This window comes from Durio zibethinus, chromosome 24 (assembly GCF_047325235.1).
Source record: "Durio zibethinus cultivar Kanyao isolate XHJ-2024 chromosome 24, ASM4732523v1, whole genome shotgun sequence".
NCBI lineage: Eukaryota > Viridiplantae > Streptophyta > Magnoliopsida > Malvales > Malvaceae > Durio > Durio zibethinus.
In genome coordinates, this window is record NC_143185.1 from 17,336,740 (window position 1) to 17,349,651 (window position 12,912).

Here is a 12,912-nt window from a genome sequence, read left to right on the forward strand (position 1 = left end):
TGGTAGGTTGTGACAACCTACTTTTGTATTTCGCCTAGGGCCGAAGAGTTAGAAAGTTGGATTGAGTTCAAGAAAAACAGCATTGCATGCTGAGCATTGAAGTCGGGCTCCAAGACCATTCCTGACATATCCAGCGCTACCTGGATATCCATATATAATATGCCTGCACTCTGTTAGTTCTTTCTTTTGGCAAGATCAAAGTAATTTTTTTCGTTTCAAATTGAATTGAATGTTCATTTTTTTTGGATCATTCGTTTTTAAAAAAAAATCCAATAGTTCAATAAATAAGTAATACAAATGCCCATTGTGCAAATGTATCAAGCTGACTGTCAGTTCTTGTTCTGTCAACCATATGTCCCTCAAGAATTCCATGTTAAAAGCCTCAAGGATTCATATAAAAAATTTCTCTCCAAGCCAAAAAGACAGACCAACTAGGGCTCTCTTTCACTTCTAAAACTAAGCACAGTTTCAACTAAACAATGCCACCTTAATCATCTACATTATGGAAGACTCACTTAAAAAAAAAAGCTTCCACTAGCCCACCTCATCTTAAGATTCTTCCAACTTTCGAGAAAGTTGATCATATTTTTATCCCATCTTCCTTTGAAATTATCTCACTGACAAAAAAGTGATGGCACCATTGGTTTAATAAGTTCAAATCTGTGCTAAAACAAATTTTTATATCAACCAAAATAATGGCTAGTTAACATGTTTAGCCTATTGGATAGTACGGTTTCTATTTGTCTATGGTTTAAAATAAATTTTAACAGTTGATTTGATATTCATTCATTAGATGTTTGTTGGATGGTAAAATTTGACATGTGTATATATAATTTTATATTATGTTATGAAAGATTTGTTTGAAATATTTTACGTTTATGATTTTTTTTAAGTACATAAAATAAAGACAAACATGAAAAAATATATATATACTCAATTGATTTATTCAATCATCTTTAAAAAGTGATATTGGATAAATTTGATATTCAAATTCTAATATCTACCATTTTTCTTTTATTTTGAAACTATAGTATTTTTTGTACTTGAAAAATATATGCTTAAAGAATGAGTTGAAATTTTTTCAAATAAAAAAAATAGTAAGATATACACCGAGGATTAAATTAGTCCAATTAATCACATTTGAGATGCATTTGCAATTTCATTAAGCACATAAGTCTAATTAATTATCAAAATGAGTTGTCATGCAATCACCATATGCATTATTTGGCAAGATATAATATCTTGAGATAAGCCTTTTAATGGCATCTACCAAACCAAAAATGAAAATGAAAGCCAGAAATTCTAAGTTAAGAATGGAAATCCGTGATTCATTTTGCCATATCCATCCAACTCCAATCACTAGCTAGACGTAAAATCATAACACCTTAAATTTTCTTGATAAAGAGATATATACAAATCATTCTAGCCTAAAAGTTTTTTCTTTTGGACAATTCCTATAGCTTTTGATAAGATTATAAGATTTCACATTCTCATTAAATATTCACATCTATTGACCAAATCGGAATGTTCTTTTTTTAAATCTAAATGATTTATATATATATATATATATATTGAAATCTAAATGAATGTTTATGTCTTTTAATTAATCCTCTTGATTAATGAAAATCCTAAGGAAAGCTTTTTAAAAAATTTACGTAACTTTTACCCTTCACTAACTGGCCGGGTGGCATCGAGATCGTTTTGTGAGGCATGTAAGCTTGAGTTCGAATTCAAACCTCTTCTTTCTCTGTTCCCATACATTTAATATTCCTCTTGTACAAAAATCGAAAATTAAAAACAAAAAAAGATTGCTTCCCTTTGCAGGGATCACGTTCTAATATAGCAAAAAGGTGGCACAATTGATCAGAATAGGCATCCAATTTTGATTCCATTATCGATTTCGTTTGTGTAAGAAGTTAGCCTTTGCTATTTCACTGTTTAGGATTTGGTCACTGTCAGTATGGTAGATACTCAAATGATTAATATTAACTTAAATGAATAATGAAATTAATTTTGGTGAGATTAAAAATAATAATAATTTAAAAATTAATTATTATAACAATGCAACTAAAATTAATAATAAAAATATATTTAAATACAAATATAATGTTACAATGAAATTGAATTTCGTAACTGATTATCCCATCAAAGGCAGTAACTTGAATTCCATCCCATCAGCATGCGATAAAATTTAAATGAACAGTGTAATTGGAGATAAAAATTGTTTGAATGCATCGCATCTCGGTGCCGTGAAATTCAAATGGAGCGATAGTGATTGAAACGTGGGTTCCATTTTGTTCAAAGATGATCACTATTCTCCCCCCCCCCCCCCCCCCCCAACCCCAGTTTCGTTGCTTTTCGTTTTTCTGACGTAAACTCAACTTGTAAGTAAACTTTATGTGTGGGGTTCGAGTCAACAATAGATTGTGACTAAAAGCAAAGGCAGCCGAATCCTTTTTTTTTTCTTTATGATTTCTATTCAATAATCTTTTGAAGCTATCCTATTCTGCATATTATCAATCACATGTCAAACTTGTTTGGAAATGGAATCGAGAGGGATTTGCAACTTGTCTCCCTCAAACATGGCAATGGACAATGAGGAGAGGGATACGTACCATACAAAATGCGCTGAATTAATTTTATCCTTTTTTTTTTTTTTTTAACTTAATTGAGATAGCTCTATTTTCAATTCACAGTTTCTTTGTATTCCACGCAAATCAACTACATTATTAATTTGTAAATTACCACTGTCTATTCAATTAAAATATGGGTTAATATCATTGAAATTTTACTAATATTTAATATAATATCTGAATTATAAATTTATTAATTAATATAATATTACTCATTTCTAATATAATTAATTTTAAATAATAATATATAACGAAAAAAACTTTTCAAATACTATATTATTTAACATATTTATAATTTAAATATTATATTAAAAATTTTTTAAATCTAAATATTATATTATACATTTAGCTGTAATTTAAAGATTATTCATTGTATTAACCTTTAAAATATATGTGAGAATAGGCTTATCTTTTTATTTATATATAGTGAAAATTAACACTTGAATCAATGATTCAATGATTCAATGGAGAGCTACCGTCTTGATCCAATGATAATAGTATATTGTTAAATCGACTAATGAATTTAAAGATTTTTTTTTGACAGAATTAATTTAAAGAATTTAAACCCAAAACCTTCGACAAAATGCCAAATAAGGGTGATTATAATATCAATGAACGACCTTGAAATAGTGCTTACCACATGATGAAGGGGACCAACCACAAGGCTGTAAACCATAATTTAGCCCATCCACTAATGTTTATTTCCCCCTTCTAACTCCAATGAAATGCCTAATTAAAGCCACATTCCAAGGTATAGTCAATGAAAACCTTTTTTTTTCTTGTTACATGTCATTTCAAAGCTTTCTCCTTCAATTATGGCCAAAACTTTAGATGACTTGCCTACTACATTATCATCAATAATGGGAGGCAAAATTACCTCATGCCTAGTTGGTAAAAGTAATTTTTTACCTACTTTTGCAGTCAAATCCATCTTTAATCATAATATTTTATAATAAAATTTTATTTTATTTAATATTATATTTATGATTAAAAAAATATTTATAAATTGAATCAGATTAGACTAATTTAAATCTTGTCGGACTCATAAACAAATTTAATAAAAAACTATTCCAATCATAACTTTGAATAGGTCGTAAGTTGGCAAAATATAAGCCTCAATTCTATAACCATTTTCGATGTAGTATACATAAAGGCAAAATAGCCATTTAGGATTTTTCAACAAATTTGCATGCGATATACACATTAATTTTAGATTTTATTATGAAATAACAATGACGAAAAAGAGTGATCATCGATAAATAATATGTTCAAAACCAAGAAAAGTGGATTGATGAATAATTTTGGTTTTTGAGATATATTAGGATATTTGTTGTTGATGGCATGGTGGATGTCGCAATTGTTTGACCCACTCATTGGGGACACCCCCGCAACCACAACAACCTATGCACCATTTCAGTTAACCATCCCTCTCACACACACTATTAACCGATTGGTTTCTCTTGCTTCCTTTTGTCATAACGAAGCCTTGTAACTTGTTGACACCCATGCAATCACAAGAATCTCATCTTGTGATTAAAACATCATCACACTTTTTTAATTTGATTAAAAATGATCAAAAGTTTAGAAAAATTTATAAAATATTTCATTAATTTTTTTGCAAAACCTTTTTATCTTTAATTACCTCCAGATAAATTTTTAACAAAATTAAAAAGTAATTATGATGAAACTACGTTTGATTTATCACTTTAAATAAAATGATAAATTTAAAGATTATTCAAATTATTATCTAATATTTTGTATTTACATATACAAAAATTCTCTAATAGTTTACTTTACACAAATAACGAATTTGTATTTCCATAAACTCCATAAACTTGTTTTCCACGATTTGTACGTATATATTTCAAATCAAAGCCTTTTAAAGTTGAACAAATGAAAGGTTCTTTAGCTACAAAATTTGACTAAAATAGTAACAATTAAAATAAATGCAATTAGAAGTTTGACAAATTTGCCAATTATTGATACAAAAATGTTTTGCGGTGTGAAATTTATGAAAATGATTTAGAAATGGTCTCTAATGAAACACAAATTTAATAATCTTGAATATTGTCTTTTTGTTAAATTATTTAAATTTTCAGACAACTTAAAATTAGTGTTGGAAACCAACCAAACACACTATATATGATATCCCATCTAGGAATACATCCAACAAGTTTAAAAACCCATCAAAAAGCCTAAATTGGTATATTTTCACACACCCCGTCCACCATTGTCCCCCAAAAATGATGTCTCTCCTTCCTTCACTACTCTTTCTCCTACTAATGACCATGGCCGCTGCAGACCCACTCCGGCCAGGGTTTTACTCTGAAACATGTCCACCAGCGGAATTCATAGTCAGAGATGTGATGAGGAAGGCCATGATTAGGGAACCAAGAAGCGTTGCTTCGGTCATGCGCTTTCAATTCCATGATTGCTTTGTTAATGTATACTTTTTAACAAAGCAAAGACCTAGCTCATATATTTTCCATGTCTACCTTTTCTTGTCACTTTGTACATGATTATTATTATTTTTTTTTACCTTTTTTACAGGGTTGTGATGCTTCTTTGCTGCTAGATGATACACCAAACATGCTTGGGGAAAAACTAGCTCTTTCTAATATAAATTCGCTAAGATCTTTCGAGGTTGTCGATGAGGTCAAGGAAGCCTTGGAGAAGGCCTGTCCAGGAATAGTTTCTTGTGCAGATATCATAATCATGGCCGCTAGAGATGCCGTTGCTTTGGTAACTATGTTTAGCTCTATTTCCAATTCAAAAACAAGCTATATTCAACATTTTGCCATAAGGTAGCATACATAATTGGGATACTCATTTGCTGAGTGATTTCTTCGCTTCAAATTCAGAATGGACGCTTTTTGTCTGTCAACTAGGACCGTTTATAAACTTATAATATTTGCCTAGATTATTTTATTCTTTCTCCCATCCAAGCTTCTAAAAAGAACATTTCTCCCCATAATATTCAAAAAGTGCATAGATTACCAGTGTTATAAAATGAAAAATGATGATTATATAGACATATATGTTTATATTTAGCAGCATGAGGTTTTTGGGCTTTGCCAAACACATCGCCTTGCCCGTCGGGCTGGTCCAACCAAGCTTAAAAAATGATAGTAATGCATTCATTTCTTTCACTTATTCATCAAAGTTGTCGGCCATGAAGTAATTATTAGTGTTGCAGCTGTTAAGTCCATGTTTTATTTGCTAATTGCTATTGTGCTTTTTCTTCTTAATCCTTCTTTCTGGGTTACAAGTAATGAATTCTAGTTCTAGGTAGAGTAAAACCCTTCGAGGTTTTCGACAGCAGATATTATTAATTAACTGTGTTTTGTTTAAGCTTACTTTGTTTAAAAGTTTTAAAAGGCTTTGCTTTACAATTAAGTGTTTCCTTTTTGTGTAATTTACCAAAAAGTGATGTGATTCTTATTGTCTTTGTATCCAGACTGGAGGACCAGATTGGGTAGTGAGGCTAGGAAGAAAAGATAGCTTAACAGCCAGTCAAGAAGACTCAAACAATATAATGCCAAGCCCAAGAGCAAATGCAAGTTCTCTCATTGATCTCTTCAGCCAATTCAATCTATCTGTCAAGGATCTCGTAGCCCTGTCAGGATCACACTCTATTGGCGAAGCAAGGTGCTTCTCAATCATGTTCAGGCTCTACAACCAATCTGGCTCAGGCAAGCCAGACCCTGCCATCGAACCAGGGTTTAGAGAAAAGCTTGACAAGCTTTGTCCACTTTGTGGAGACGAGAATGTAACCGGAGATCTTGATGCGACACCTAGATTGTTTGATAACCAATATTTCAGAGACTTGGTTGCAGGAAGAGGATTTCTGAATTCGGATCAAACCCTTTTCACATTTCCTCAGACTAGAGAATATGTAAAGCTTTTTAGCAATGACCAAAATGAATTTTTCAATGCCTTCGTCGAGGGAATGTTGAAGATGGGTGACTTGCAGTCCGGGCAGCCTGGTGAGGTAAGAACCAATTGCAGGGTGGTCAATAGCCGGGCTGTGGATGTATTACTTGAATCTTGAAAGAAGAAATTTTATTGCATTTGACGCCATGAATAGAAATAGAAAATTTCGAGAATTGAGAATATGACACAGCTAGAGAATTCATATACTCAAAACTTGTCATATCACGTGTAGCTTTTCTCTGTTTTATAGATAAGGTTTCCTCGCCTATCATGGAAAATTTCATGCCCAATCAAATAATCCCTGCTGATGAAGGATACCCATCTTCATTTCCACCCAAAAACCTAGAAAAACTTGGAGTGATCAACACTCGTGCACTCCACTTCAACGAATCCAAGGCAAAGGACGTGCGCTGAGGCAACCTTCATCCGACATACAAGCGTATGTATTGCACTTGCTACCATATTCCGACACAAATCAATTGTAAAATTTGGATCAGCCTCTATCTCCATGTCTAAATCATATAATTATCAAATGACCAACGACCAAGTGTCATATTGCTCACAATTTGAACCAAGATCACTTGATTGCCGATTTCAGGGGAAATTGCAGAATTAATGATCTAGGAAAAGATGCACAAACACCGAGCTTGAATGTAGGATTGAAATTGTGTTCACAAGCAAGAGCAATTTACATTTATTAGCAAAACCGAAAGTACCATTAAAATTTTCTTAATTTATTTGGCCTAATAAAGGGTGTCTTCAAAAGCCAAAGAAAACAAGATCAGCAACTTCACATGCATGCTAAAAACTCAACCCGTTAGCTTTGACCAACGTAGTAAAACTATTAGAGGCGAACGGTATGGGAAAGTCAATTTGGCAACCCCCACAAAATCCAACGCTACTGGGAACCTTGAGTTAGCATGCTTTTGCAGATTAAGATATGAAATGTCAGAATGTAATCTGATCGGTAATTAACCATTCGTAAAGTAAACAGAAAACAGGTAAACACCCACGACATGTCAAAAAAAATTTAAAGCATGTTGTTCATGAGATAACCCAAAAAGACAGTGTTGACTCTTGAAAAATTAAAATTATCTCAACCTATAATAAGATTTTAGAATCAGCATCCACAACTGACCAAAATACCAAACCTAGAGGCACAATTAAGCTGCAATGGATGGCTTAGAAGCAGCAGAGAGCCTGGACCTCTTCTTGGCCAAGCTCTCACTCCTGCGCTCACGCTGCTCCTTCAACCTCTGGGCAAGAAGCTTCTGGTACTCAGCAGCATCAGCCTTGGCCTTTGCAACTCTCTTCTTCTTCTCCGCAATTCTGGCACGCTTCCTCTGCAGGGTCAGAGGAGTCACCAGCCTCTGAATTTTAGGAGCCTTGCTTACTTTCTTACCTGCATTCCAAAAAAGTGATCTTTATCTTCAACTTGGGGGCAGCTCCTGTCATTAACTTATTGGGGAATATTTTTACAAAAAGTAAATAACCAAATAAAACTTTCCTTCCCGTGGCAACTTAATAAAGTACTAATAAATATTTTGTACTCACCAGATTTGGTTGTAAAGTTTCGGCGATAAGTATTAACATACTTCCGAACATCATCCTCCTTAGAGAGGTTGAACAACTTCCGGATTTTTGATGCTCTCTTTGGACCTCTCATTCTTGGCTTCTCAGTGTCAGTCAATCCAGGAAGATCATTTTCACCCTTCTTCACAATAACCAAGTTCAGAACTGAAAGATCTTGACTAACAATGCATCCACGAACTGACTTCCTCCTACGCTCTCCGTTTCTCCTACCATACCCACGGAAGCAGGGGGTACCTGTTCAAAGAAAAACAGTCATTCAGTGAACCGAGAATCCAGACAAGAAAAACGTTTCAACACAAATAACAAAAAGCAAACAAACTTGCAGTTGACAGACCTCTGTGAAGCAAAAGACGAACACGGCCAGGGGTGAGAACTCCTTGCTTCATTGGAAAACCTTGCTTGTCACAGCCTCCCTTGATCTTGAATACATAGCCCTTAAACTCCTATTATATGATAATAAAGGGAGAGCAAACTGCAGTTAAGAAGGAAAGATGCAATAGCATAAATTTGAGATAGAGAAAGCAAAGCTAGAAGTAACTTGGAAACATACCTCACCCAGGGCATCACCAATGACTTCTTGGGAGATCCTCTTGTCAAAAAAGGCTCGGCTGCAATTTCAAAGTTCAAGGTCAGCAATTTTTCTTCTTCAGAAACATTACAATTAGCATAGCATCGAGAGAATAAATAAATGCTTGGAAATACAATCACAGTCACACCAAGCCGCAAAATGTATAAGCACACTGTTAGCAAGAAACAACTATGGTGAAAAGGTACTGTGTAGTTGAACTCCCATTCCATTTTCCTTGCATTGGGTAAACAAAGATGGGAATTTTGAAAAGAACAGGTGCCAAAAGAAAACCTTACTTAACAAAATAATCAGTATAAAATTTAGTAGATGAGAAAGGAAAATACAGTTTCTGGTCATCATCAATTTCCAGCTTCTTCTGGCAACCAGTGGTAGGGTTTGCAATGTTGAACTGAACAAACAAACAAAAAATTTCAAAAAATGAAGAGAATAAACAAAGCCCAAAGAGGATTGAAATATCTTTTTCCTTATTAAAAAGAAAGAAAGAGAAGAAAAAAAAAAACCTTCATTTTTCTTAGATGGGTCTTTAGGCTATAGCCCTGCGGAGAAATGCCGCTGCTGCTCTCTAGCTGGCTTAAGGCTTCCTCGCAAAAGAGCGATTAGGGTTTTTACGAATATTATATATAGAAGGGGAATTGTTTGGTGTTGCTAAGGAAGAATATAAGTTTGTCTGAGTCAAACTGGATTCATACACGTGGATTTTTGTGGTTCAGATTTTGTAATTTGGGCTTGACCTTTATCTGTTAAGTGGGCTTGCATGGTCCAAGATCTTTGATTGCCCAAAAAAGATTTCAATGGTTTTTAATTTCTTAACTAAACTTAATTTGATAGATTTATATAATATTTTGTAAAAATAATATTTAATTGATTTGAAATTTAAATTTAATATATATAATTATTTTTTATTTTTAAATTATGAAGCTATGGCTTTTTTTGTCAAAAAAGAAAAATCGATGGGAGCAAAGACAATTATTTTTTTAAATATTATGCAATAAAAAAATTATTAATCAAAATGGTCAAAATCTATTTTCAAATTACGAAAATGGTAAAAAGCATTTGAAAATCATCTAAATGTTCAAGACAAGTCACACGTGTGAGGTAAAAGAGTATCGGCTTATAAACAGTGTCAACTGGGTTGAATTTTAAATGATGTTATAGACTATAGATGGCTCAAATTTTGGTTTTCTTTTTGTATTGGTTTTTAATTAAGGATGTAAATAATACATTAATATTCATAAATTATTTAAATTTGACTCAAATAAAATTTAAATTTGATTTAATTATTATCGAGTCGAGCTTAAATTTGAATTCGAAAATTCGAGTAATTCAAATTCGAATAGCTTAACTTATCGATTGAGTTGAATTCGAATATTTTTATACTCAATTCATTAAATTCATGAATTTAATCAAATTTTTATAATTTAATATAATTTAAGTATTTTAATTGATAAAATATCTCGAACTCAAGTTCAAGTTCAAGTACAAATAATTAAATTTTTATTGAATAAAAAAATTAAGTTTATTTTCACATGTTAATCAAACTTAATAGAATTAACTCGAATAGCTCAATTTTTATATTGAGTCGAGCTCGATTTAAAAAAAAAAAAAATAATCGAGTTCGAATTGAATTTTGAATCCCAAATTTAAAATTAAACTCAAACTTAAATTTAATAATATATCGATTCAAACTCGTTCGATTATATTTTTATTTCCAACCTACTACTACTACTAGTTTTTTGTGTTTAGTGCATAATTTCCTTTTGTTTTGTCTCCATCTAATGCGAAATACGTAGGATTTGATCACAAATGTGCATCACTTTAAAGAGAAGTGTTATATTTAATCTTTCATTTTAAATAAAAGTGATAAATTTAGATCAAATTAATGAAAAAAAAAATATTGGATGTGACTCCTCATCGCACTCTTAAGGCCCATTACACAAAAAGTACATTAGAAATCCAACAAATTCAACAGGTGTGTAGTTATGGAATCCACAAAGGATATAATTTTTAAATGGGATTGACTCTATTAAATTTATTGATAAAAATGTTATCAATTCAAGTGCCCACCCATCTCACTCTGCCCTCATCTTCCTGACTATCAAATTTTTATATAATTCAAATTCACCACTGAAGCATATAAAGGAAATAAAAGGTCCTTGATGATGCATGAAAAAATATATTAAAATTAGCTCAATTCATGAAAAAAATCTATACCAACATAATTGTTCTAGGCTGCCAAGCCAACCAACTTATGCTAAATGTTATTCTAAACCTGAAGTAATTTAATAAGTAGTGAAAAATCCTACTAGGTAATTCACAAAATTAAAATCTTTTTTCTTGTGCATAATATTAAACTTTCAATTTAAAATTTGATAATATATAAAAAAATTTAATTTAAATATAAGATCACAAAAAATTTATAATTTAATAAATGAAAAATAATATAACTTTATCATGCTTATATCTCGTTTAAATGTAGAGATAAACCTAACATTTGATAAACTTGAAAAGGTATAAGGCAAGATTCCATCACGTATAATCGTAATTATCATGTGACAAATTTTGAAGAGGTAGAAAGCAGGAATCATAGAACAAAACTTGAGCTACGATTAAAGGTGTAAAATAGGTTGAATGGCTCATGGCATAATACGATTTGATATAGTGTGAGCCATGCATGATATGGCTTGTTTTTAAGTGACTGGTTTGGGCAACGGACAACACATATACACATGCCATGCTAGGCCACAGGATTTTAAGTCTATGGTTCGGTACGGCACAACTCATTAAAGGCAGTATCAGCACACAACACGCGGGTTAGCACGAAACGACACATAAACCCAAATGACACGTTAGCAAGCACTACACAACACACAAGTCTAAATGAATTTTATTCATATTTTTAATCTGACGGTGAAATTATACTTATTTTTGATATTTTGTTGATAATTTATAAAAATAAAATTATATTAATATTTAAATTATTATTAGATGAATTTATAATATTTTCATTTTGAATATAAAAATATATGATATCTCACTTTTTTACTAAAAAAGATTTCATAAACGCTACACAACTAGTTAATTAAAACTCATTAAAAAAAAACTATTAAAAGTAAAAAAGAAAAAAATGGCACTTGATCTATAGGTAGTAAAAATAATTAAGATATCTTTGGTAGAAAAAAACTTAGATGAAATTTTTTAAGCGAAGTTTGTGAATTTTTTTTAGAAAATTGATTTAACAAAAACTTAAATAAAAATTAAAACTAATAATTTGACAGAGTTCAACATGAACACTAATAATAGGTAAAAAAATTGTTTTTAAAAATATTATTAATAATTCAAAATTAATCGGTGCTTATTCAATCGTAAAAAATCTATTAAAATTTTCACTAAAAATACTTATCTAAATAAATATCAAAATTTATTAATTTTTTTCAAAATTTACACACTTGATCTATATAATAAGACTTTTTAACTTATAAATTTTGATTTTCGATTTTTATTTTTATTTAATAATTTTTAATAAAAAATTTTATGAAATTTACCTAAGAATTTTATCTAAGTCTTTTCCTCTTTGGTAGGACCAAGATGAGAGCAAAATACTATCAAAATTTGCATATTACTTAAAGATTGGTTAGATGAAGAAGTCGGAGCACAAGCCTACTTTATATAAGTGAATTATTAGATGATAAAAATAAGAAATAGAAAAAGAATCTTGTGTCTTATAATCTCTTTTTTGTATGTTTTGAAATATTTGTTAAATTTTAATATATTTATTTAGTGAATTTTATTACTCTTCTATGTGGATGTAGACATTTTGCCAAACTATGTCGATTATGTGTAATTTTTATTTTATTTTACTTTTATTTATCTTACATGTTATTTTTAATAATAGATGAAAAAATTTTAAAAATAATACAAATTAAAAAAAAAATTAATAGATCGTGCTTGACACGGTTCAACAATAGTGTTCTTTCTACCTGGCTCAACACGACTTATGTGAATTACATGTTATGTGCCATGTTGGGTCATATTTTTAGTTTTTATTGACCATGTTAACACGTGTCTTTAAAATTTAGTGTTGAATTAGCACAATTCATTAACATGTGAGTTAACATTTAAATTGATTATGTCAGTATAACACGACTCTTTTGATAACTCTAACTA

At 31.0% G+C, this 12,912-nt stretch overlaps 2 protein-coding genes across 5 annotated transcripts; one reads left to right on the top strand and one right to left on the bottom strand.

Annotated features, from left to right (window-relative positions):
• The first annotated feature begins 4,799 nt into the window (after window positions 1-4,799).
• On the top strand, window positions 4,800-6,878 carry LOC111316982 (peroxidase 17-like). The gene is made up of 3 exons (XM_022919261.2): window positions 4,800-5,077; window positions 5,184-5,375; window positions 6,091-6,878. The coding sequence occupies exons 1-3, from the start codon at window positions 4,877-4,879 to the stop codon at window positions 6,682-6,684; spliced, it is 987 nt and encodes a 328-aa protein (XP_022774996.1). The 5' UTR covers window positions 4,800-4,876; the 3' UTR covers window positions 6,685-6,878.
• A 634-nt stretch (window positions 6,879-7,512) lies between these two features.
• LOC111316983 (small ribosomal subunit protein eS6-like) lies at window positions 7,513-9,334 on the bottom strand. Of its 4 annotated transcripts, none has more exons than XM_022919262.2 (6): window positions 9,249-9,334; window positions 9,072-9,136; window positions 8,710-8,767; window positions 8,494-8,602; window positions 8,121-8,393; window positions 7,513-7,968 (listed from the first exon to the last, which is right to left on the bottom strand). In XM_022919262.2, exons 1-6 carry the CDS (start codon window positions 9,252-9,254, stop codon window positions 7,730-7,732), a joined length of 750 nt encoding a protein of 249 aa, XP_022774997.1. In that variant the 5' UTR covers window positions 9,255-9,334; the 3' UTR covers window positions 7,513-7,729. The 4 variants fall into 4 exon arrangements, with proteins under 4 accessions (XP_022774997.1, XP_089609530.1, XP_022774998.1 ...); XM_089753404.1 differs by having other exon boundaries at window positions 8,494-8,631; XM_022919263.2 differs by lacking the exon at window positions 9,072-9,136.
• Between the last annotated feature and the right edge of the window lie 3,578 nt (window positions 9,335-12,912).

Bases quoted from the DNA above. Each gene is read 5' to 3' on its own strand.
- LOC111316982 (XM_022919261.2), top strand. From the start codon at position 4,877: ATGATGTCTCTCCTTCCTTCACTACTCTTTCTCCTACTAATGACCATG. The intron at 5,078-5,183 runs GTATACTTTTTA...CCTTTTTTACAG, and splicing joins TCCATGATTGCTTTGTTAAT to GGTTGTGATGCTTCTTTGCT. The intron at 5,376-6,090 runs GTAACTATGTTT...CTTTGTATCCAG, and splicing joins CTAGAGATGCCGTTGCTTTG to ACTGGAGGACCAGATTGGGT.
- LOC111316983 (XM_022919262.2), bottom strand. The intron at 8,768-9,071 runs GTATTTTCCTTT...TTGAAATTGCAG, and splicing joins ATTGATGATGACCAGAAACT to CCGAGCCTTTTTTGACAAGA. The intron at 8,394-8,493 runs GTCTGTCAACTG...TTCTTTGAACAG, and splicing joins TCGTCTTTTGCTTCACAGAG to GTACCCCCTGCTTCCGTGGG.